At 52.3% G+C, this 24862-nt stretch overlaps 2 protein-coding genes across 2 annotated transcripts in view; both read left to right on the top strand.

Annotated features, from left to right (window-relative positions):
- The first annotated feature begins 10105 nt into the window (after positions 1 to 10105).
- Positions 10106 to 14528, top strand: LOC137413450 (uncharacterized). Its single transcript, XM_068098868.2, has 3 exons — positions 10106 to 10606; positions 12644 to 12880; positions 13138 to 14528. Exon 3 carries the CDS (start codon positions 13254 to 13256, stop codon positions 14526 to 14528), a length of 1275 nt encoding a protein of 424 aa, XP_067954969.2. The 5' UTR covers positions 10106 to 10606; positions 12644 to 12880; positions 13138 to 13253.
- A 2101-nt stretch (positions 14529 to 16629) lies between these two features.
- The window catches only part of CLUH (CLUH binding protein of NUMT mRNA), a 73663-nt gene continuing 65430 nt past the window's right edge, over positions 16630 to 24862 (top strand). Inside the window, exons 1-2 of the mRNA XM_068098870.2 lie at positions 16630 to 17376; positions 24026 to 24197. Of these exons, the coding sequence (XP_067954971.2) occupies positions 17257 to 17376; positions 24026 to 24197 (292 nt within the window). The 5' untranslated portion in view covers positions 16630 to 17256. The remainder of the gene's footprint in view (positions 17377 to 24025; positions 24198 to 24862) is intronic.

Raw genomic sequence — 24862 nt, forward strand, 5'->3', positions numbered from 1 at the left:
ACCCGAGGCCCAAATAAGCTCAGGATGACCAAGCTAAGCTGAGGACCCATTTCACTAATGTTTGTATAACCCACACTTTTATTGCGTCATAAGCATGGGCTCTGTCTCCATTGGCTGGCACCTTTGGGTACCCTACATTGGTGGTCTCCCATGATTAGTTATTCGTGGCGATTCAGGCCGACGCCCGACCTCCCTTGCGGATTGGTCTGGCCACGATGGGACGTATTAAAGCGCGGCGTTACGCACGCTGCTTGCGAGCAAGGAGGAAGCGGACAAGCGGTAACTTATCAGCGTCTTTATTTCAGGAGCTCACTGTAACACTGGCGCGCTCCGGGCTGCGCGCCCGGTGTATATCATGAGGCCACGCCTACCCCTTGGGCGTGGCCACCGCCCACTTGGTGCGCGAAATGATGTCACCACGCCAGTGGGCTTTTGTGTCCGCCACACGCGCCCCCCCAGAATTCCCGCGCACCTGGAGGGCCGGTTTGCGGGGCAGACGAATGACCCGGCCGAAGCGCCCCCTGGCGATCGGCGGCGTCCGGGGTGCAGGGATGCCAGGTGGGATGCCCCTGGGATGGGTGCAGGACCGGGGGGTGGCGTGGCGGCGGGGCTGGGCGGTGCCGGGGGTCTGCCCGCAGGGGGGCGGCCCCGACGTGGGGGTCGGGCCACTGGCGGTGGATGGTCCACGTCGAGGTGGGCCGGCTTGAGGCGGTCTACCGAAACACGGTCAGGAGTACCGCCGATGTCCAGGGTGAAGTGCTTCGCCCCAGTCTCCAGCACGCGGAAAGGCCCGTCGTACGGGGGCCGCAGTGGTGTCCGGTGGGCATCGTGGCGGACGAAGACGTACTCCGCCGTGCAAAGCTCCGGGGCGACGTGCGTCGGTGGGTGCCCGTGGCATGCCGTTGGCACCGGGGCGAACCTCTGGGCAGTCTCTTGCAGAGCAGAGCGCTGCTGTGCCGCGGACCATGGTGCCGTGGAGTCGGGGAGGAACTCGCCCGGCACCCGCAGCGGTTGCCCGAAGACCAACTCCGCCGCGGATGCGCGCAGGTCCTCCTTGGGCGCCGTCCGGAGGCCCAGCAGGACCCAGGGGAGCCTGTCGACCCAGCCGCCGTCGCGGAGGGTGGCCCGGAGCGCGGCCTTCAATGAGCGGTGAAATCGCTCACACAGGCCGTTAGCCTGGGGGTGGTAGGCCGTGGTTCGGTGCAGCCGGACCCCGAGCCCCTGCGCGACCGCCCCCCAGAGCTCCGAGGTGAACTGGGGGCCGCGGTCGGACGAGATGTCCGAGGGGGCGCCGAACCGGGCGACCCAGGTGGCGATGAAAGCCTGCGCGACATCGGCCGCCGTTGTCGACGCCAAGGGCACGGCCTCCGGCCACCGGGTGGTGCGGTCCACCATGGTGAGGACGTAGGTGAAACCCCGCGAGGGGGGCAGAGGTCCCACCAGGTCCACGTGGACGTGGTCAAACCGGCGTTCCGGCACCGTGAAGGGGCCAACGGGGCCTGGGTGTGCCGGTGCACCTTGGCGCGCTGGCACGCGAGGCACATCCTGGCCCAGCCGCGGACGGCCTTCCGGAGGCCATGCCAGACGAACTTGTCGGCGATCAGCCTTTGGGAGGCCCTCGCGCCCGGGTGGGACAGGCCGTGGATGGCGTCAAACACCTGGCGCTGCCAGCCCGCGGGCACGATGGGGCGAGGACGCCCGAGGGAGACGTCGCACAAGAGGGCCGCGCCTGCGCCGTCGAACGGCACCTCGGTGACGCGGAGGCCCTTGATGGCGGTCCGCAAGGCCTGGACGTCGGGGTCAGCGGCCTGGTCCGCTGCCATCCGGGCATAGTCGATGCCGAGGTGGACTGTGTGGGCGACGGCCCGGGAAAGGCAATCCGCCACCGGGTTGTCCTTCCCCGTGACGTGCTGGATGTCCGTCGTGTACTCGGACACGGCCGAGAGGTGACGCTGCTGCCGGGCCGACCACGGCTCGGTGACCTTGCCCATCGCGAAGATCAGCGGCTTGTGGTCGACGAAGGCATTGAACGCACGGCCCTCGAGCAGATGGCGGAAGTGCCTGACCGCCAAGTGAAGCCCGAGCAACTCGTGGTCGAAGGTACTGTAACGGCGTTCGGGCGGGCGAAGCTGCCGGCTAAAGAACGCCAGCGGTTGCCAAGCTCCACGCACCCATTGCTCGTGCACCGCGCCCACCGCGTAGTCCGAGGCATCGGTGGTGAGGGCGATCGGTGCATCGGGCGCCGGGTGCGCGAGCATGGTGGCGTTAGCCAAGGGGAGCTTCGCGCCCGTGAACGCCGTGTCCATCTGCTCGGTCCAGGTAACGTCGCGTTTGCCCGGCTTACTTCGGAGAGCTTCGTGCAGGGGGCGCAGGAGCTGGGCGATACGGGGCAGGAACCGATGGTAAAAGTTCACCATGCCCAGGAACTCCTGCAGCCCTCTGATCATGCGGGGGCGCGGAAACCCCTTCACCGCCTCCACCTTGGCCGGCAGGGGGACGGCTCCGTGCCTGGTGACACGGTGCCCCAGAAAATCGATTATGGCGGCGCCGAACCGGCACTTTGCGGGGTTCACAATCAGGCCATGCTGGCCCAGGCGTTCGAAGAGCGTGCGGAGGTGGCTTAGGTGCTCTTCGCGGGACGCGCTGGCGACGAGGATATCGTCCAGGTAGACGTAGACAAAATCCAAGTCGCGCAGGACGCTGTCCATCAGTCGCTGGAACGCCTGAGCCGCATTCTTCAGACCGAAGGGCATGCGCAGGAACTCGAAGAGTCCGAATGGCGTGATGACCGCCGTCTTCGGGACGTCCTCCGGCCTGACGGGGACCTGATGGTAGCCGCGTATGAGGTCCACCTTCGAGAAGAAGGACCTGCCCGCCAAACGGGCGGAAAAGTCCTGAATGTGGGGGACGGGGTAGCGGTCGGGAGTTGTGGCGTCATTGAGATGGCGATAGTCCCCGCACGGTCGCCATCCCCCGCAGGGCTTCGGCACGATGTGCAGCGGCGACGCCCGAGCGCTCTCTGAGCGCCGAACGATGCCGAGTCGCTCCAGGGTAGCAAACTCCGCTTTTGCCACCGCCAGCTTCGTCGGCTCGAGGCGGCGTGCCCGGGCGTAGACCGGTGGCCCGACGGTGGGGATGTGATGGGCCACCCCGTGCTTGACGGCCCCCGCCGAGAAGGTGGGCCGCGTGAGGGCCGGGAAGCCGGCGAGGAGGCGGGTGAATGTGTCCGCTGCCGGAAGCGTACAGACCAACGTGGCCGGAACCGAACCGTTCGGCAAGCCGCTTGGCAAGCCGCTCGTTGAGCTGCCCGACGAGCTGGGCAACGCACAAGCGAGCGAGCTGAACGTCTCGGCCTGGACAAGACGTCTGCGCTTGACATCGACCAGGAGCCCATTAGCGCACAGGAAGTCCGCGCCAAGCAGTGCCATGGGCACGTCGGCGGTGACGAACGTCCATCGGAAAACCTGCCCTCCGAACCGCAGAGAGAGGCAGCGTTTTCCGTACGTACGGATGGGCGTCCTGTTCGCGGCAAGCAGCGCGGGGCCCCCACCCGCCAAACGCCTGAGCCGCATTCTTCAGACCGTGCTTGTCTGACGTGCCGGCGGGAACGACACTCACCTGCGCTCCCGTGTCGCACAGGTAACGGCACCCGGAGAAGGTGTCCGTTATGAACAGCAGGCTGCTCGAACGGCCGGCGCTCATCGCCACTATTGAGCGCCGGCCCGGGCATTTCCCGACCTGTTGAAGGAGCATGGCGGATGACACTGCCGAGCTTCGTGGCCGAACTTGGCGTGGAACCAGCACCAGGTGGTGGAGCTGGAGGAGCGCGGCTGGCTCCGCCAGGCCGGTGGAGTTGGTGGGTTTCCCCGCGGTGGCGGGTTTCGCCGCGGCGGTGGGCGGGGCGTGGCGGCGGTCACGAGGTGCGTATCAGCATGCTGCGTATGCTGTATAAGCTGATGCTGTGGAACAGCAGCATCAGCAGCATCAGCAGCATCAGCCTCGAGGGCCGTGACGGCCACGCCGACTCTCGCCCGCGTGTCCGAAGCGGCGAAGTACCTGTCCGCCTCGGCTGCCAATGCTCGGGGTTCCGTTATCCCGGTCCCGGCCAACGCGAGGCGAACCTGCGCTGGAAGTTGGCGACGGAAAAGCGCCCGGAATAGAGAACCGGGGGCTTCGTCGCCCAACAGTGACAGCATATGGTCCATTTGGACCGACGGGCGCGTGTCACCGAGCTCGGGGAGATCCAGGAGGCGGTCGGCCCGTGCGTCGTCCGTGAGGCCGAACGTGGCTAGGAGTAGCCGCTTGAGTGCCTCGTACTTGTGGCCGTCCGGTGGGTGGCGAAGGTCGGACACAACTCGAGCAGCCGTGCCGGGCCCGAGGGAGGCGACGACGTGGCAATAGCGCGTGTCATCGCCGGTGAGGCGCCGAAGCTGAAATTGGGCTTCGGCCTGGACGAACCAGACTTCGGCCTGAGCCTCCCAAAATTCGGGAAGTTTGATGAAGTTGGCCATGGCAATGGCGTCGCGTGTGGAAGGATCGCTCCGGCAGATCCAACGTCGAGGGGGTCACCAGTAAAGCGTGGCGTTACGCGCGCTGCTTGCAAGCAAGGAGGAAGCGGACAAGCGGTAACTTATATGCGTCTTTATTTCAGGAGCTCACTGTAACACTGGCGCGCTCCGGGCTGCGCGCCCGGTGTATATCATGAGGCCACGCCTTCCCCTCGGGCGTGGCCACCGCCCACTTGGTGCGCGGAATGATGTCACCACGCCAGTGGGCTTTTGTGTCCGCCACAGTATACCACTTTTAATCCCGTCTTTTTATTTTTTTTGAAAATTTTGATTTTGTTTCATTTTGCATACAGATTAGTGAACTGACATTTAAGCAGCTGGGATACTCAGCAGCTAGTTAAGCGTATTGTACACCGCTCCTTTCCTATTCCATCTCCAGGCGCTGCATGACGTCATTTCCGGGCATCGAAGGGGGCCCGGCGATGAGGGAGTACTCAGTTTTCACTCCGGTTTCTTGTTTTCTTGTTTGTCCGGGCGATATCTCAGCCATCCTTTGAGCTAGGAAGCTGAAATTTGGCCACAACAGGGAGCAAGTCCTTTGTCAAAACTGGTATTTTTTTGTTTTTTGATTCATCAATTAATTGATTGATTACTTTGTGGCGGACACGAAAGCTCACTGGCGTGAGGGCATCATTCCACGCACCAAGTGGGCGGCGGCCACGCCCAAGGGGTAGGCGTGGCCGCGGGATATACACCGGGCGCGCAGCCCGGAGCGCTCCAGTGCTACAGTTGAGCTCTGATAATAAAGACTCTTAAACTTACCGCGTTGTACGCTTCCTTCTTGTTGTACAAGTAAGCGCGCGTAGCACCGCGCTTCATTGGTGACCCCGACGTGATGACCCCGATGGGGTGACCCCGACGCCACAGCAATGGCAACCAACGCGGTCCAAATGAAACTCCCCGAGTTCTGGGAGACGCAAGCCGAAGTCTGGTTCCTGCAGGCAGAAGCCCAGTTCCGACTTCGTGGCATCACGGTGGACGAGACCAGGTACTGCCACGTGGTCGCCTCCCTCGGGCCCGGCCCGGCTGCCCGCGTCGTGTCGGTGCTGAGGAACCCACCGGCCGACGGCAGGTACGATGCGATCAAGCGTCTCCTCCTCACCACGTTCGGCCTCACGGTGGACGCATGGGCCGACCGCCTCCTGGACCTCCCCGAGCTCGGCGACACGCGACCGTCGGTCCGCATGGACCATATGCTGTCGTTGATGGGCGACGAAACCCTGAACGCTCTTTTCCGGGCGTTATTTCGACGCCAGCTGCCGGCACGAGTCCGCCTCGCGTTGGCCGGTTCTGTGACGACGGAACCCCGAGCTCTCGCTGCCGAGGCCAACAGGTTCTTCGCGGCTTTGGACGTGCAGGTGAGTTTTGGCGCGGCCGTCGCGCATCCCGAGGCTGACCCTGATGCTGATGCACCACACCTCGGGGATCCCGAGGCTGATGCACGCCGCGTGGCCGCGGCCACGCCCACCACCACCGCGAAAACCGCGGCCTCCACCTTAGCCGCAAACCTGGTGCCATTTCCACGCCAGGTTTGGCCACAAGGCGAGGAATTGTTGCCCGCCGTGCCCCTTCGGCAAGTCGGGAAACTACAAAGCCGGCGCTCGGTAGCGGCCCTGAGCGTCGGCCATTCCGGCAGCCTTCTTTTTATAATGGACACCTTGTCCGGGTGCCGTTTCCGATGCGATACGGGGGCACAGGTGAGCGTTATCCCTGCCTCTACGTCCGACAAGCACACCGCGGGCTGGGGCCCCGCGTTGCTTGCCGCGAACAGCACACCCATACGCACATTCGGGAAGCGCTGCCTCTCCCTGCGGTTCGGAAGGCAACGCTTCACGTGGACGTTCGTAACCGCTAGTGTCCCCATGGTCGCTGCTCGGTGCGGACTTCCTCTGTGCACACGGGTTGTTGGTCGATGTGAAGAACAGACGTCTCGTCCAGGCTGAAACGTTCAGCTCGCTTGCTTGCGCGCTGAGCAGCTCGTTGAACGGCTCACTGAGCGGCTCGCCAAGCGGCTTGCTGAGCGGTTCGGTCCCGGCGAGGTTAGTTTGTACGCTTCCGGCAGCGGACGACTTCACCCGCCTCCTCGCCAGCTTCCCGGCCCTTACGCGGCCCACCTTCTCGGCGGGGGCCGTCAAGCACGGGGTGGAACACCACATCCCCACCGCCGGGCCACCGGTCTACGCCCGGGCACGCCACCTCGAGTCGATGAAGCTCGCGGTAGCTAAAGCGGAGTTCGCTACGCTGGAGCGGCTCGGCATCGTGCGGCACTCTGAGAGTGCTTGGGCGTCGCCGCTTCACATCGTGCCAAAGCCCGGCGGGGGATGGCGACCGTGCGGGGACTACCGGCGCCTCAACGACGCCACCACCCCCGACCGCTACCCCGTCCCCCACATCCAGGACTTCTCCGCCCGGTTGGCGGGCATGTCCTTCTTTTCAAAGGTGGACCTCATACGCGGCTACCATCAGGTCCTCGTCAGGCCGGAGGACATCCCGAAGATGGCGGTCATCACGCCGTTCGGACTTTTCGAATTTCTTCGGATGCCCTTCGGTTTGAAGAATGCGGCTCAGGCGTTCCAGCGACTAATGGACAGCGTCTTGCGCGACTTGGATTTCGTGTACGTCTACCTGGACGACATCCTCGTCGCCAGCGCGTCCCGCGAAGAGCACCTTCACCATCTCCGCACGCTCTTCGAACGTCTGGGCCAGCATGGCCTCATCGTGAACCCCGCCAAGTGCCGGTTCGGCATCGCCGACATCGACTTTTTGGGGCAAGGCGTCACCAGGCACGGGGCCGTCCCCCTACCGGCCAAGGTGGAGGCGGTGAAGGGGTTTCCGCACCCCCGCACGATCAAGGGGCTCCAGGAGTTCCTGGACATGGTAAACTTTTACCATCGGTTCCTGCCCCGCATCGCCCAGCTCCTGCGCCCCTTGCACGAGGCCCTCCGAGGGAAGCCGGGCAAAGGTGACGTTACCTGGACCGAGCAGATGGACGCGGCGTTCGCAGGCGCGAAGCTCGCCCTGGCTAATGCCACCATGCTCGCGCACCCGGCGCCCGATGCACCGATCGCCCTCACCACCGACGCCTCGGACTACGTGGTGGGCGCGGTGCACGAGCAATGGGTGCGTGGTGCTTGGCAACCGCTGGCGTTCTTCAGCCGGCAGCTTCGCCCGCCCGAACGCCGCTATAGTACCTTCGACCGCGAGTTGCTCGGGCTTCACCTGGCGGTCAGGCACTTCCGCCATCTGCTCGGGGGCCGTGCGTTCACGGCCTTCGTCGACCACAAGCCACTGGTCTTCGCGATGGGCAAGGTCGCCGAGCCGTGGTCGGCCCGGCAGCAGCGTCACCTCTCGGCCGTGTCCGAATATACAACGGACATCCGGCACGTCGCGGGGAAGGACAACCCGGTGGCGGATTGCCTTTCCCGGTCCGTCGCCCACGCAGTCCACCTTGGCATCGACTATGCCCGGATGGCGGTGGACCAGGCCGCGGACCCCGGCGTCCAGGCCTTGCAGACCGCCGTCACGGGCCTCCGTGTCACCGAGGTGCCGTTCGACGGCGCGGCCCTCTTGTGCGACGTCTCCCTCGGGCGGCCTCGCCCCATTGTGCCCGCGGGCTGGCAGCGCCAGGTTTTTGACGCCATCCACGGCCTGTCCCACCCGGGCACGAAGGCCTTCCAGAGGTTGGTCACCGACAAGTTCGTCTGGCATGGCCTCCGGAAGGCCGTCCGCCGCTGGACCAGGACGTGCCTCACGTGCCAGCGCGCGAAAGTGCACCGGCACACCCAGGCCCCATTGGCCCCGTTCACAGTGCCGGAACGAAGGTTCGACCACGTACACGTGGACCTGGTGGGACCTCTGCCCCCCTCGCGGGGTTTCACCCACGTCCTGACAATGGTGGACCGCACCACCCGGTGGCCGGAGGCCGTGCCTTTGACGGCGGCGGACGTCGCACAGGCGTTCATCGCCATCTGGGTCGCCCGGTTCGGCGCCCCCTCGGACATCTCGTCCGACCGCGGCCCCCAGTTCACATCAGAGCTCTGGGGGGCGGTCGCGCGGGGGCTCGGGGTCCAGCTGCACCGAACCACGGCCTACCACCCCCAGGCCAAAGGCCTGTGCGAGCGGTTCGACCGCTCGTTGAAGGCCGCGCTCCGGGCCACCCTCCGCGACGGCGGCTGGGTCGACAGGCTCCCCTGGGTCCTGCTGGGCCTCCGGACGGCGCCCAAGGACGACCTGCGCGCATCCGCGGCGGAGTTGGTCTTCGGACAACCGCTGCGGGTGCCGGGCGAGTTCCTCCCCGACCCCACGGCACCATGGTCCTCCCCGACCCCACGGCGCTCCACGCTGCAGGAGACAGCCCGGAGGTTCGCCTCGGTGCCGACGGCGCACCACGGGCACCCGCCTACGCACGTCGCCCCGGAGCTTCGCACCGCAGATTACGTCTTCGTCCGGCACGACGCCCACCAGACACCACTGTGGCCCCCGTACGACGGGCCTTTCCGCGTGCTGGAGACCGGGGTGAAACATTTCACCTTGGACATCGGCGGTACTCCCGACCGCGTCTCGGTGGATCGCCTCAAACCGGCCCACCTCAATGTGGACCACCCACCGCCGGTGGCTCGGCCCCCGCGTCGGGGCCGCCCCCCTGCGGGCGGACCCCCGGCACCACCCAGGTCCGCCGGCACGCCGCCCCCCGGTCCTGCACCCATTCCGGGTGCAGCCGGAGGCATCCCAGCTGGCATCCCTGCACCCCGGACGCCGCCAGTCACCAGAGGGCGCTTCGGCCGGGTCATCCGTTTGCCCCGCAAACTGGCCCTCCAGGTGCGCGGGAATTCTGGGGGGGCGCGTGTGGCGGACACGAAAGCTCACTGGCATGAGGGCATCATTCCACGCACCAAGTGGGCGGCGGCCACGCCCAAGGGGTAGGCGTGGCCGCGGGATATACACCGGGCGCGCAGCCCGGAGCGCTCCAGTGCTACAGTTGAGCTCTGATAATAAAGACTCTTAAACTTACTGCATTGTCCGCTTCCTTCTTGTTGTACAAGTAAGCGCGCATAGCACTGCGCTTCAACTTAATCAATCAATAATAATTAAGTACTTATTTATTTACTTTCTCATCTGGGCAATATCTCAGGCACCTTTTGAGTTAGGAAGCTGATATTTGGACATGACAATGACCTAGTGATTTGGCTATAAAGGATATTTTTTGATTTATTGATTAATCGATTTATTATTTATTGAATAATCAATTATGTATTTATTTACTTTCGATGAATTAATTATTCAATTAATTTTCTAAAAGTTACAGCTTCAGATTAACAGTTGGTTTAGGTATGCTATTAGCCAATTGATTAAGAAATCAATTTTATGATCATTATTCATTAATTCTAATTTCGCAATTAATCAATCAACGAGATGGTATTCTTAGAATAGTTACCCTGCGCAGTCAACTTGGTGCTTTGTGTAATGCACTTATTATTCGGACATTGAAGCAAGAGAACGAAATTGTGGAATTTTATTTGCATGGATATAATAAAAAACTTCAGCAGAGTATCCCAGCTGCTTAAATGTTGTGTTAGCTGCTTAAATTACTTAAATTAATGCTTATTAATAACAAAAAAACTCAAATGCTTAAAAAATTAAAACATGGTGAGATACATTCAAAGTGTACCGCCCCCATGCCAAGTAAAGAAATAAAATATCCTCTAGCGTGCGGCACATGGAGATGGAATTGGGAGGGAGCGGTATACAATAATAACCACCTCCCTGACAAAGGTCCTTCTTGCCCGGTTGCTCAATTTGGTCGGACGGCCAGCTCTAGGAAAGGAAGGGTCTGGGTAGTTCCATATTCTTTCCATTTCCTAATAACGGAGCTCACTGTGATCTTGGGAACTTTCAACACCAGAAATTGTTTTATACCCTTCCCCAGATCTATGCCTCCTCACAATTCAATCTCGGAGTTCTATGGACAGATCCTTGGACTTCATGGTGGAGTTTCTGCTCTGACATGCACTGTCAACTGTGGGACCTCATCTAGAAAGGTGTGTTTCTTTCTAAATCATGCCCAATCAATTTAATTGGCTGCAGGTGGACTCCAATCAAGTTGTAGAGACATCTCAAGGAGGATTAAGGGAGATTGGATGCACCTTAGCTCAATATGTACCAGAAGGGCACTCGGTAGAGCGCATACCTCTGCCAGACTTAACAGTTATGGTGTCTATCCCACTGATAGTTTGTTTGTCTGATTGTCTACACAGAATAAATATGATTTTCTCTGCAACCGTTGGTCCGATTCACAGGAAACTTTCACCATAGGTGCATCTCCTCCTGTAGATTTTTTAAATGATAAGTATGATGTCATAGGTCACGTGGTATGGACGCCATCTTGGAAAAATATTGCACCTCTATATCTCTGAAACTGCTCAATGGAAAAAATTAAAACATAGCTCATTGTCAACTACTCCACATGAGAAATAATCTCTTTTAATGATGATGTCATTGGTGCCTTCATTATGACGTCATAATTCGACAAGTACAACAGCTTGATCCAATCAGTATGAAAATTTTTTTTCGCTGCAACTGTTTGGCAGATGGACACGAACGTTTCACCATAGGAGCGCCTCCTCCTGTATAATATTTTAATGATAATTATGACGTCATAGGTCACGTGGCACAGGCACCATTTTGGAAAAACTGAAAAACGTTACACATCTATATCTCTGAAACCGCTCCATGGAAAAAATTGAAACATGGGTCATTGTAAAGAACTCTGGGGAATACGGTTTGTTAATGATGACGTCATTGGTGCCTTAATTATTTCATCATAATTTGACAGGGACAACGCTTAGTCTGATCAGTTTGAAATTTATTGAGCGTGATCTACGTAACAATTATATTAGAGAATATAAATTTATGATGTCATCGCTCACGTGGTCTGGCAGCCATATTGGATCAAAGAAAAAAAACCTTCAAAAACAGAAGTCAGCTCGCATCACGTTGACCGTGGGGGTAAGCATTCTTTGAATTCCATGTAGTTGCATAGGTGATTGAGAGATAGCTGCAGTTGCACCCGCTTAAGATGAGCGAATATAAGTTGATTCAATTTGGAGTTCGACTACACAAACAAAGGACCCTGTTAAAAGTTTTGTAGTTTAAAGCGGTGCAATTCCAGGCCGTTGCTGATTGCGTGCAAGCTTCCTTGCTTGGGTGCTCTTTATTGCATGTTGAGAAATGCCCGCTGTTCGAATTAGCATCTTAATGGGATCAACAACAAAGCTTTTTCCTCATGCCGTGTTGTCTGTACAAAACCGACACATTTGATATGTTGTTTTATTTCCATGGAGTCAGCATGAGACACTAACCTTTTTGATCCGCTGGAACCCCATGCCTGCTTGGGTGTAGATGAACAAAAATCTTGCCCATTGTTGTTGCATTCAAACTACCTTATTTGCATTCCTTGTGCATTGAGTATCTGCCTCGTTTAACGAAATTCAACAAAAGTTGAGCTGATTTTGGGGCAAAATACCGCTAGATGGCAGAGAACAACCAAAGTACTGAAAATGTGGCATCAGTAAAGATGTCACGTTCCTCGGTTTCGGATTAAACGAAGCCCTAAAGAATTTAAAACTAAAGGGGTTTTTTTCAATTGCCTTAATGATAGAGGATGGCTTCTGTAGATGTTTTTGATTTTTGTCAAAAAAAAATTTCCCTTTTTTATTTTTAGAGTAGATTTAACCTTTTGATCTATTGCACCAGGATACCCATTGCTGATGCATTTCTCTGCTGTATATTCAACCTCATTGCTCCAATTACTGTCCACGTTTAGTGTTATGTCTGCAGTGTTGCATCTACTTAAAAACAAAACATACTGCCATTGAAATTCCCGAAAACAGCCAATCAATGGACATTTTCACCTTAAATATGTATAACTTCAGGCTGAGCATCGATGCATCTTGGACAGCAAGGCCTCTGGTCTCCAGCGGAACAGCAGCATTTCATTTTCACTAACCCCCCCCCCCCCCCCCCCCTCTTCCACCCTTCCCTGCACACCCCCCTCCTTTCTTCCACATCCCACTTAGACGCAGGGTTTGCATTCGCAATGGCCGTCTGTGGAGCGCTTTCGCGTGAGATGCCCCATATAGCCGCGACACATTTTACATGAAGCGGCAGACAAGTCCGAGTACGTTGGGAAGGACAATCGGACGAATGAGCCAGACCGGATGGGCCGCCACCGTCCAGCTGTTGTGCTCCTGGTGCTCGGTCCCGTTGATCCAATTGCCATCAGCGATCTGCTGTCCCGGTTGACGAATCTACAGGTATGATAACTGATTAATCATGGCTGCATTCAGGCTGCGATTTAAAAATGACCCTGACGAGGTACTGAAGGACAAACTTTTTTCAGTCCATTTGGGGAGATGGCAAATGCTCAGCACCTGAGGGACACCTGACTCTGTAGATAAGTACTTCTTGTGGTATTCATTTTATTTTTCTATTTTTTTTAATGTTGATCATTGTCGAGCAGTCGTTTATGCTTTCATTTCTTGTTCCTCCCACCAATTCTGTGATATCCAAGGCAGTTATGAAACGTGTGCCTTGGACAATTTGTTTGAGGACAACTCGATTTTCCAGGACACGGTTCTCGCCCATTGAGAACGTTGCACAGGTACCAGCTTGCTCTCTTCTGGCGTGATGGGAAACGTTGTGAATTGTTGCAAGATATGTCCGAAGATCTCTCTGGATCGGACTCGACAGGACGACACCATCTCGCTTCTTTCCAACGAGCCCAGTTCCTCTTGGTCTCCGGTTCTGTCGTTTCATCCGACACCGGAGCCCGTCTCAAAAATTGGGCAGACGGTCCCCCCGCTTGAGGTTTGCTGTGCTGGCAGCAGTGAGAGTGGTGGAAGTGGGGCACGAATGCCCGATGTGGTCCAAAGTGTTGGTACTCCAACGAGTTTGTTAGGCCGAAACCTTAATCCCTTTGCTTGCTGCAATCCTTTGCTGCAAGGGATTGGGCCACACGAAGCAGACGTCGCTTGTGCTGCATCTGCTGCGATCACGAACACTGGCCCTTCAAACTGGACCTGCATGGTACCTCCACCTGGCTGCCAAGCGCAATGGCCGTGGGTTCCCGGCGACCGCAGAGAGCCGGCATGTGGAATCGAGCTCAACCCGTTTTCGCTTAATGCCATGCTGGCAGTTCAGGATTGGAGGCGGACATTTTCTGGTGAAGCAATAGGAGATGTTGGTGCTGCAGGCTTGCACACCATGACACCTGTGGCAGGTGCTGGGGAAGCTCGTGCTAGTGTGCCACCACTAATCTATGACAACCGTTTGATGCAACTTGTGGGAGAACATGGCTTTTGCAGTGGCTGTATCGAGGCAGCACTCTGCAGTCACTGTTCAGGCTCAAGGGCCGATGGGCTTAACTTGAGTCGTGCAGGAGTCCCATTGGGTCTTTCCTCCAATTTGGGCATGACAAGAGGAAGCACTGAGGCGTCGTGTCTCCTCGCCTCACGAGGTACTATTCCGGCATCAGACGGTAGTGTTTTACATGGCATAGAAACAGAGGCCCAGCAAGGTTATGGAGCATCACTGCCTCCCGGGTTCCGCAGTGTGATTTCTGACCCAGATACTTCATGGTCAGACTGTGATAGGCCAGTCGACATTGGACAGTGCTGTGGAGAGATGAGCTGCAGCTGTGAAAACATCATGAATCGAGTTCGTGATATGAAGACCAGGCAAGGTTTTGAGCAAACCTCAAGGTCCGTCACAGGCGAAAGGGCCACGTCATTGTCCGACATATTTTCTGCACCACAAGTCACGGGAAAAGGGAAAAGGAGAAAGAAGAAGAGACGTGGATCGTCATCAAGGAAAGGTATCAATTCCTCATTACTTTATCCTTTTATTTGTGCCATGAAAACTCAGCACATGTTATTGGCCCTTGCATGCTGGCATCCCTTTTAGGGGCTAACCTAAATTCAGGAAACCCACTATTGATTTCTGTAGGGTCGGAACATTATGTGATTAATGGCTGATACACCACTTCCTGGGTCTATAAATTTGAATTGTGCCCTACTGGTGTCTTTTTATTTGTGGTTTTGTTTATTGGCTCTAAGTGTAAGGATAAAGGAAATGCGCCAATGAAATATTTGGTTGTGGTTGGGGGTAGTGGGCGGTGTGTGGTTGTGTGGGAGACGATGTCAATGAAGTGACGTTGCCAGGAAGGTTTTCTATTTGTCACTGAACACATTTAAATTTAAACTACGAGTGAGGTACCCGTGCTACGCACGGGTGGGAGGCCAGAAGCAAACAGACAATGCAGAAACGGCGAATACTAAAGCATGAAACCAATAAATTCCACATTCCTGTAGCACCTTCAGTCGCACGTCAGACATGGACAGCAAGTTCGTGAAGGACTTCCATGAAAAACGTACCCGTTCGCAAACAAACGGGTACGTTCACGTATAGAAACATCGATCGTGGGACCGTGGCGAATCTGCATATGGCGATCCGCGAAGTTCACGGAATGTTGTCATTTACTTGAACTCGATATCTCTTTTTTTTCATTCCAAACAACATAACTCCAATCACAAATTAATCACAAAATAAACTTTTAACAACATTGTTAACGTTTCATTCATTGTAAAAACTACCAAGTCAACAGTTAAAAGGATTTTGAGCCGATAAGTGTTACGGCCTTGGCAAGATCGATGGAGACAGCGATCTGTTAGCGTATACACCGCCCAAATAGCTATGTGGAATTCTCTCATGTAGAGATTAAACTCACGTCGGTTGAACTTTGGCCGAGGTCATTATTTACTTTTGATGATGTTTATATACGAATCAAAAAGAAGATAATTGGTTTTGGGTCGTCCTTTCCGCATATCTCGTGGGATTGTGAGTTGGAGAGACGACCGTGATGGCGAGGAGGGGGTTGGCATTCTCTCAAGCAGGGATTCGACCCATGTCCTTATAAAAGGTCTTTGTCCGAGGTCACCGAGTCCGATCGGTGCAGCTGATCGGTGCAGCTGTGCAGCGATCGGTGCAGCCGTTTGTGTGGCACCCGGGAAAATAACGTTATGCGGGAGTCCAAACCGGAAAATGCTGGAGGCCAAAGCTGAAATTGGAAAAACAATATAGCCTATTTTACTCCAGGAGATCCCAGGATTACCCACCCAAAATATCGTTGTGATCGGTTCAGCCTTTTTTGCGGTACCTGGGAACAGACGTACAGACAGACGGACAGACATTTGGTGAATTATAGTAAGATGGTTCAAACATAAATGCAGTAAATTAAGCCACCTCTTTTCCAAGTAAAATGTGGCTGTACAATATATATATATATTTATATAATAATGTTTTTTTATGGAATGCTGAACTGTGCATTATGTGTTTGTAGCATTTAACAGTTTTTCATATAAAGCAAGACCTTGGATGCTCCGTCATTTAAAATATGGGGTGGAGTTTTATTGAGAGTTTGTTATATTGCAAAAAAACAACAAATAATTGCAAATTAGAAGTGCCCTTGTGAACCATAGGAAGGTGTTAGTGGTGGTGTTGGTGTGACGTATCCCAGCCATGTTTCAGGCTTTGCCATGGACCATTGGTCCAAGGTGGGTGATCGTGTACCAGGGTCCCAACTTGGAGGTTAGATTTTGTGGAGCTAATTCTAGGGCAAGAACTTATAATTTGTTCAGGGTACCGATGATAACACCCAGGGGTCTTTAGCGTCCCGCAGAAATGGATGCTAGCCCATGGCCGGGTTCCCAGCTTAATGTCCCATCCAAGGGGGCAGCACATGCACCAGTCCGATAGTTTATAGTTGGGTCAATAATATAACCCGGATTGGAGAGCTCGAAGGTCAGTGCCTACCCTGGTGCCAACATATCGGACATAGGAAGGTTATACAAATGGGAAAAAGGAAATGAAAGGATTGTCAAGAGTGATTGGGGAGGAATGGGAGATGTCAGAGGCAGAATATGGGAGTAACTTTGAGGCAATCGTTGCCTTTCTTTTTCAGTTGAAGCGAGAGGGAGGGGCGTCTTTCAGCACGCCCAAGCCGCCCAAGTGAGTCATGTAGATTGAGAGAGACAGAGAGTGGGGGAGAGGCTCAGAGTCAGGGTGTGGCTGCCAACGCGTGCCCACAATAATTACAGGCAGGCAGCCCCACCACCGTACTCTATAAAGGCAAAAGGCACTTGGGTTTCCGTCAGGTGAAGGCGAAAGAGAAAAGAAGCGTAGAGATAGTCTTTCGGCGTGCCTTGAAGTCCCTAGTTCTTCGGTTTTCGTGTACTGTTCATTCACTTTGTAACTCTGTGGACGTGATCCTTCTGCCAATGCACGAGATTTCCTCAACTTTCAGTTACTTTTTGTAAGCTGGAACGTCCGCGATAGACAAGCGTGTTACCTCTGCGTCCCAGAACGTTTGACGCAGGGTCTTCCACAAGTCGACCACCTTAGAGTCCGGCCAGCTTTCTCATCCTGTATCCCTGTGTTCTGTCCGCATCCTTGTCTGCGGTCGACTGTCTGCGTTTCCTAACACCGAGACAGACACGGAGGCAATTTATTGTTCGCTCCCACGACCTGGCCGGGCATTGCGGAACTGGCTTCCCACCCGAAACAGAAGGGAAAGAGGGTGATAATAATTCTGGTCATACACATCTCCTAACGGAGATAGGAGTCCAGTAATACCATGCTTCCGCTGCTGAATTTGTCCACAGAGCCGGGGTGTCCGAGTCAGGAGCTGCTGGCTCTGGATGCAGCCTTCCCTGTGAAGATCTCTGCACCTGGCGGAGACAACTTTGAGCTGCAGGTTTGTATTTGTCTGCACTTGCCTTTTGAAATCTGAAAACATTGTTGTGTTATTTGAGTGTCTAATATGGCCAAACGAACATCACCGTGGTTGTTTAATATGGCAATCCATTGATGTAACTGTAAAACGTATCCTTCTCTTTCTCTAACATTTCTACATCCTTGTTCTTCTTCATCTGGAACGTCTAACTGTGTGTCTCTTGGTGTATTTGCACTCGGTTTGATGCACACAATCCATGTTTGCTTGTTGATGGTTTTTATCTCATTTCGTGCTTGAAATGTTTAAATAATTAAATAATTAACCTATCATATAGCAAGGATTTGATGGGTGCATGGTATTTTTCATTAACATGGCTTTTATTCTTTTTATCCTGTTTGTTACCATCACCAGAGGAGAGTCCGTTCGTCTGTCTGTCTGTCTGTCTGTCTGTCTGTCTGCACAGAACATGAGTATGCTTTTCTCTGCAACCGTTGGTCCGATTGCCAATAATTTTTCACCAAAGCAGCACTTCCTCCTGTATAATTTTTACTGATAATTATGACATCACAGGTCACGTGGTACGGGCGCCATCTTGGCAAAACCAAAAAACGTTGCACCTCTATCTAGAAAACCGCTCCATGGATAAAATTTAAACATGGCTCATTGACAATACTCCCCATGGGGAGCAATATATATTCATTATGATGTCATCGATGCCTTCATTATGACGTCATAATTAGAAAAGGAGAACGCTTGATCCGATTCGTTTGCAATTTCTTGAGCGTGATCTGCACAAAAGTTGTACAGGAGAATGAAATAGATGACGTCATTGGTCACATGATTCGGCAGCCATATTGGAATGAACATAAATCGATGTTGTCAATAAACCACACAAACACCGCAGCCAAACACAATCTCTGATTGCTCTTTCTTGTTTTATTATGTTTTTATTTGCCTGTATCGCATACAAGTATGGACTCACCTACACACATTTATGCTCATCTAAATGGATTGCATCCAGTATCAATTGATGATTTTCCCCCCACAACTCACATGACCAAAACCTCCATTTTCAAAATCTGGCATGCTGTCGCCTCACACATGTGCACACGATGACTGGTGAGCCACACAACGAGATCCATCCCATCGCCATGTCGGCTTACTGTGGGTAGATGTGAAGAAGAGTCCGCGGTTAAATGGTGTGTCTTCTGGAACGGTTGGAGCAACTGTGTGGTAAAGCCAGGTGTTGGCTTAGCAGTCAAGGTGGCTAGCTTGAGATCTTAGGGTCCGGAGTTTGATCCCCTGTCATTCCATTGAATTAACACCATGTGGATTGACTCAACCTGTCATCCATCCAAGATTGGAAAAATGAATGCCAGCTTACTCAAAATGGGGGGGAGGGGCGGGTTGAGCACAGTATCAGCGACGCAGACACACCCCCAGACCAGAAAATGATGCAACTGGCAGCCCCAGGCTTCACACTAACCGCCAACTGTCTGGTGCTCACAACTCTGGGGATTCTGTTTCACTTAAGGGACATTAGTAAATGGATTACCTGTCTCAAGGGATCACACCTGTTAGTCTTAATCTTAGAAATGCCCACAGTGGTAGGAATGATATTGCGGTTAAGATTCTTCCTATAACTTGGACCTGCTAAGGATGAATAGACTACTAGGCCAGGTGTATTTGATCACCCTATATAATTACACAAAGTTTGAGGCGATGCATTTATTTTCCCTTCACAAGTGTTTGCATGCACTGGAGAATGCCTGAATTATCCTTAGGGAATTCAGACTTTCCTCATGATATGGAATGCAGTTGAACAGGTTTCACCCGAGGTAACTTGTTTTATTGTGTCTTTTTCCCATTGGAAGCCTTCAGTGATGGGTGGAGCAGCTGGGTTTTGGCCTTGTGTTTATAATGTCGCCATACTTTAGGATGAAAATTTTAACTTTGGTTAAAAATGAGCCAGATCTGGCACCTCTCACACATTTAATCACACACACACACACACACACACACACACACATACACACACACACACACACACACACACACACACACACACTCTTGATGCTGAGAATGTTTGGCATGGACTGAGTCAATTGGACAGGTGTCAGTTCTGCAAGGTAGAAACAGAAAGCACGAGTCACCGCTTCTCGGGATGTAAAAAACTCATGTCAGAACAGCTGTATACATGAAGGCATAACAAATTATGTAGAGTAATCCACGGCACATCTGCAAATACTGTATTTCAATGTCCCAGTTCCAGAAAACTCATAGAAACATGAACCAAAAGCAATCATTGAAAACAAGGATGCTCATGTATGATCTGATGGTCCCATCGAGCGTGAACATAGAAAACAAAGCACTGCAACCAGATATAGTACTGATGTACAAAAAAAAAGAAAACATGGTATTGCTAATTGAGGTGTCAGTATCCAGCAATTTTGGTCTAAATAATGCAGAAATTAAGAAAATGATCAAATACAAGGATTTCAAAAATGAAAGGAAAGATCCTGGAAGCTGAAGAACGCCGAAATTGTACCAGTGATTATCGGAGCAAAGGGAATGATGAAGAAGAACCTTACAGAGCTCTTAAAGAACATCCCTGTGAATATTACTGCAAATGAACTGCAGTTAGAAACTGTCAGAGGCTCGGTGACGATCTTCAAAAGAGCCCTCGGAACACAACTTTGAGAACAAGAAAACTTCAAAACTTGGTCCACCAATTATGATCCCTTACTGAAACGGAGGTGGATACTAGGAGACCTGGGACGACTCCGTTCCACCTTCTGAAATCCGCATATGGAGATAACCAACAATACACACGATTTCTCTATCTCCTGCACTCGAAGCAAGAAGTTAAGAAATAAATAGTTGTAATCTCAGTCATTATGGTTTTCAGCGGGGCGATAGCCCTGTAGTCAAAGGAAACCAGTGCAGTAGTTTGTTTTGAGTGCTCTTCCCAGGTAGTTGCAGACACTCTGATATAAGTATTAAAGAGTGGCCTTACCACAAGTTGCAGGTTTCATATGCTATTATCAACCAGATCATTTCACGACGGGGTGCTTATTGGGTTGGAGCATGGGGGACCAGAACTATTCCTTGCATATCCATAGAGTCTTTTTCAACCATGGAAGAGAGACACACGGTTATGCCATTTTGCATGCTCTTCGTCTGAACTCCTTTTGTGACGTCAAGCAACATCATAAGGGAATCCGATATTGGTCGCTTCTACAAACAAAACGTATTTATTGTATGTAAGCATGCAGCTGGAGCATCTGGTAGTAGATTTTAGGGATAAGCACATCTATTTATTACATAGGAAAAAATGGTGGAATCCTCCTTCCGACTACTACTCTATGCATGTCCCTTCCCTTCCATGGAGATTTTCCTTCTATTTACTCCTATTTCCTCTAAAACAATTTTCTCGCTCCCTCTCCTCTTCTATCATACTTCCATCCTTTCTTTTATCAATTTCAATTTTCTTGATTTAGCACTTTCCCATTCCATTTCCATGGTGCAAACACAATAATTATATGGGCCAAAGGTAAAACTCCTGAAAATGTTTGCTGATGCTCTGCTGTTAATGTGATTGCCTCTGAGCCTTCTAATTCTGGATTTGATTCCCAACAATGTATCATTCAACTGAAACTACCACTCAGAGCGTGTATTCATATATAGTCAATGCAAAGTTGACTGTTCTTGCACGCATTCACTTGCAGGTGTTGGAATTTCCTATGGCGTAGTTAGGGAAATGTAGACTTTTAGGTGGTACCTTGGCAAATTTAAAATGATGGTGGAGCGTATGGTTGACAGCATTGCCTCATCTCAGATCATCTCCCATCCAAAACCATGATCTTTTATACACCCGTTAAACCGCTCAACCCAACCCACCAAAATTTGTTTCTGTATCCATCTTGACCACCCACTGCATTCTGCCCTACAACTCATCCTTACCCGCAACCCTTGTTTTCTCCCCTACAACTCATCCTTACCCGCATCCCTTGTTTTCTCCCCTACAACTCATCTTTACCCACTTACCATGTTTTCTCCCCTACAACTCATCCTTACCCGCATCCCTTGTTTTCTCCCCTACAACTCATCTTTATCCGCTTCCCATGTTTTCTCCCTGACAACTCATCTTTACCCACATCCCTTGTTTTCTCCCCTGCAACTTATCGTTACCCGCATCCCTTGTTTTCTCCCCTACAACTCATCTTTACCCGCATCCCTTGTTTTCTCCCCTACAACTCATCTTTACCCGCATCCCTTGTTTTCTCCGCTACAACTCATCTTTACCCGCATCCCTTGTTTCTCCCTGACAACTCATCTTTACCCGCATCCCTTCTTTTCTCCCCTACAACTCATCTTTACCCACATCCCTTGTTTTCTCCCTTACAACTCATCTTTACCCACAACCCTTGTTTTCTCCCTGACAACTCATCTTTACCCGCATCCCTTGTTTTCTCCCCTACAACTCATCTTTACCCGCATCCCTTGTTTTCTCCCTTACAACTCATCTTTACCCACAACCCTTGTTTTCTCCCTTACAACTCATCTTTACCCACATCCCTTGTTTTCTCCCTTACAACTCATCTTTACCCACAACCCTTGTTTTCTCCCTTACAACTCATCTTTACCCGCATCCCTTGTTTTCTCCCCTACAACTCATCTTTACCCGCATCCCTTGTTTTCTCCCTTACAACTCATCTTTACCCACATCCCTTGTTTTCTCCCCTACAACTCATCTTTACCCACAACCCTTGTTTTCTCCCTTACAACTCATCTTTACCCGCATCCCTTGTTTTCTCCCCTACAACTCATCTTTACCCGCATCCCTTGTTTTCTCCCCTACAACTCATCTTTACCCGCATCCCTTGTTTTTTATTTTTTATTTTTTTTTGTATACAAGATCGAGGCTCGTGAAAGAGCTAACATTAATCACACAAAAAGTCAAACCGACACATAAAACACAAAATAAGGGGAGTGGTAGACAACATGGGGAGAGAGGCGCAAGGACACAAACACAACATTTGAGAGCAGGGACATCGAGAGAAATGTGGGAGGGAGAGGGCTTGGGGGGAGGTGGGAGAGGTATAAAACATATGGACACTGCAAGGACTTCCAGGAAAGAAGTTGGAATTTTAAAAAAGTGTATCTGGGGTGAATTAGCGGGGGTAGAAAAGATCAAGGTTTTGGATGGGGGAAGATAAGAGATGGTGGTGAACAGCTGTTTTAAAGACCTGGAGGGAGGAGTGGGAATGAAGGGAGTGGGGGCGTTTGTTCCAGAGGCGGGAGAAAAGGGGAATGAAAGAGTGAAGGTGAGCCCGTCTCTGTCGTTGTTGTCCCTCGGTCTTGCTTGTTTGCATTTACCCCTTCTCTTTGTACTGTCCCTTTTGTTCTGTTGTGTCCTGATCCATCCTGTGTTCTTGCTCTTCCATGAGCCTCAACTCTGTAAACAAATAATAAATAAATTAGCACTCGCCAGTCTACTCGTATAGTGGCTGAGACAGTCCCACGAGGGTCTTTATGACCTTTCAACAAAGGTCAGATCTATCAATGGGAAAGACGTGTACATAACATCGTATTATAACGCCAAACCAACCATAATTTGATGCAAATAAAACAATGCCGAATCGTATACAATGCAATTGATTACTAACTTTGTCCTCGGGCAAAGTTCCAAATGGAACAGGAAAAATCTTCCATTTTTGATGAAGACAACTCGTTATTCTTGTTGAAATTCATCGCCGGCTTGCAATGCAATTCGGTTTTCGACGCACTCACGAGAAGCTGTGCACACCTGGTGAGCCGTTTGAATCGAGTTTTAACGACAGAAACCACAATCTTACAGGTTGTTGCAGGTCATCCAGGGGTCACATCACACAAGCATCAAATAAGCAAATCCCTCGGTCACTGAAGACTATCACAGACAAGAGATGTCCATTTATTAATGGAAACAACCTCACCAGCATCTGAGTTTCTGGAAAAGTTTGTTAGAAGTGTAACTTCCAATTGTACCAGCCATTTTTGATTGTGGCAACTTATAGAGCGCATGCTTTCAATATTTCTCTACTCATTTATAGATAATACAGATGTCCAGGTGCAACTGAGTTTGAGATTCTTGGTGACAGCTCCCGGTTGCCATTTTGGACTCTTGAGGGCTTGCTTGGCAGAAATGAATTAAACAGAAGTGTTAAATTGGAATAATTGCCTTCTGTGACAGTCATCTGCAGACAGAGTTAAGTCCTCCAAGATAATTTGATGAATGCTCTCAAGTCCAAAGATTGCTGGGTGGGGTCTCGGATTGAATTTATAATGGAAAGTTGTGGAGGTTCGCTCCAGTTCCATGAACACTGATGAACCTCTTGGTTAAGTTTGGCCTTTTGATGTGCAGTTTGATGATCATCAGTGTGTCTGCCTTACAACAATGTGTGACAGGCAGGGTGAGGTCTTGCAACTCAGCCGCGTGGAACTGTTTGCATCTCATATTGTCTCACACTTGAGCGTTTGCTTTTTACGGCTTCAACATATGCACAGTAATTTGTGGCCGATGAATGTTTTGTGAATCAATTTATTCTAATGATATTGACCTCATGCTCCAGTTGAATCCATTGAATTTCACGCTTCCCCTTGTACCACATCCGGGCGTTGTCTGGTGCAGGTATCCTGGCAGGACCTTGTGCAGGATGTCCAGCAGGTACTCATGGAGCGGGAAGAGACGAATACAAGGACCTGCTTCTTGCTGCACCTTGATGGAATCCCTCTGGATCCATTTGCCGAGCTGCGTGCCGTCGAGGGTCTCTCCTCCAATGCTACTCTTCGCATTGTTGAAGGTCGTGAATGTGGACTGAAGTGAAATTACTCAGGGCAGGGGCAGCTTTGATCAATTTGCTGACATCCAGAAAGAATGATTGGCTAGGCCTATTTGGCATTTCCATCCTGACATTTAGCTCATGAGTCTGCAATCCCAGTTTCAAATACCGTATACTGTGTTGTTTTGTCCTTTGGTTGCTATTTGATGATTCTTTTTACTCAGAACGGACGCTCTAACCCTTATGCCACCCACTCGGATCGGACGCTCTAACCCTTATGCCACCCACTCGGATCAGACGCTCTAACCCTTATGCCACCCACTCGGATCGGACGCTCTATCCCTTATGCCACCCACTCGGATCGGACGCTCTAACCCTTATGCCACCCACTCGGATCGGACGCTCTAACCCTTATGCCACCCACTCGGATCGGACACTCTAACCCTTATGCCACCCACTCAGATTGGACGCTCTAACCCTTATGCCACCGACTCAGATCAGACGCTCTAACCCTTATGCCACGGACTCAGATCAGATGCTCTAACCCTTATGCCACGGACTCAGAATGGATGCTCTAACCCTTATGCCACCGACTCAGATCAGATGCTCTAACCCTTATGCCACGAACTCAGATCGGACGCTCTAACCCTTCTGCCACCGACTCAGATCAGACGTTCTGACCCTTA

Source organism: Myxine glutinosa, chromosome 6 (assembly GCF_964187855.1).
Source record: "Myxine glutinosa chromosome 6, kmMyxGlut1.1, whole genome shotgun sequence".
Lineage (NCBI taxonomy): Eukaryota > Metazoa > Chordata > Myxini > Myxiniformes > Myxinidae > Myxine > Myxine glutinosa.

Bases quoted from the DNA above. Each gene is read 5' to 3' on its own strand.
- LOC137413450 (XM_068098868.2), top strand. From the start codon at position 13,254: ATGGGAAACGTTGTGAATTGTTGCAAGATATGTCCGAAGATCTCTCTG.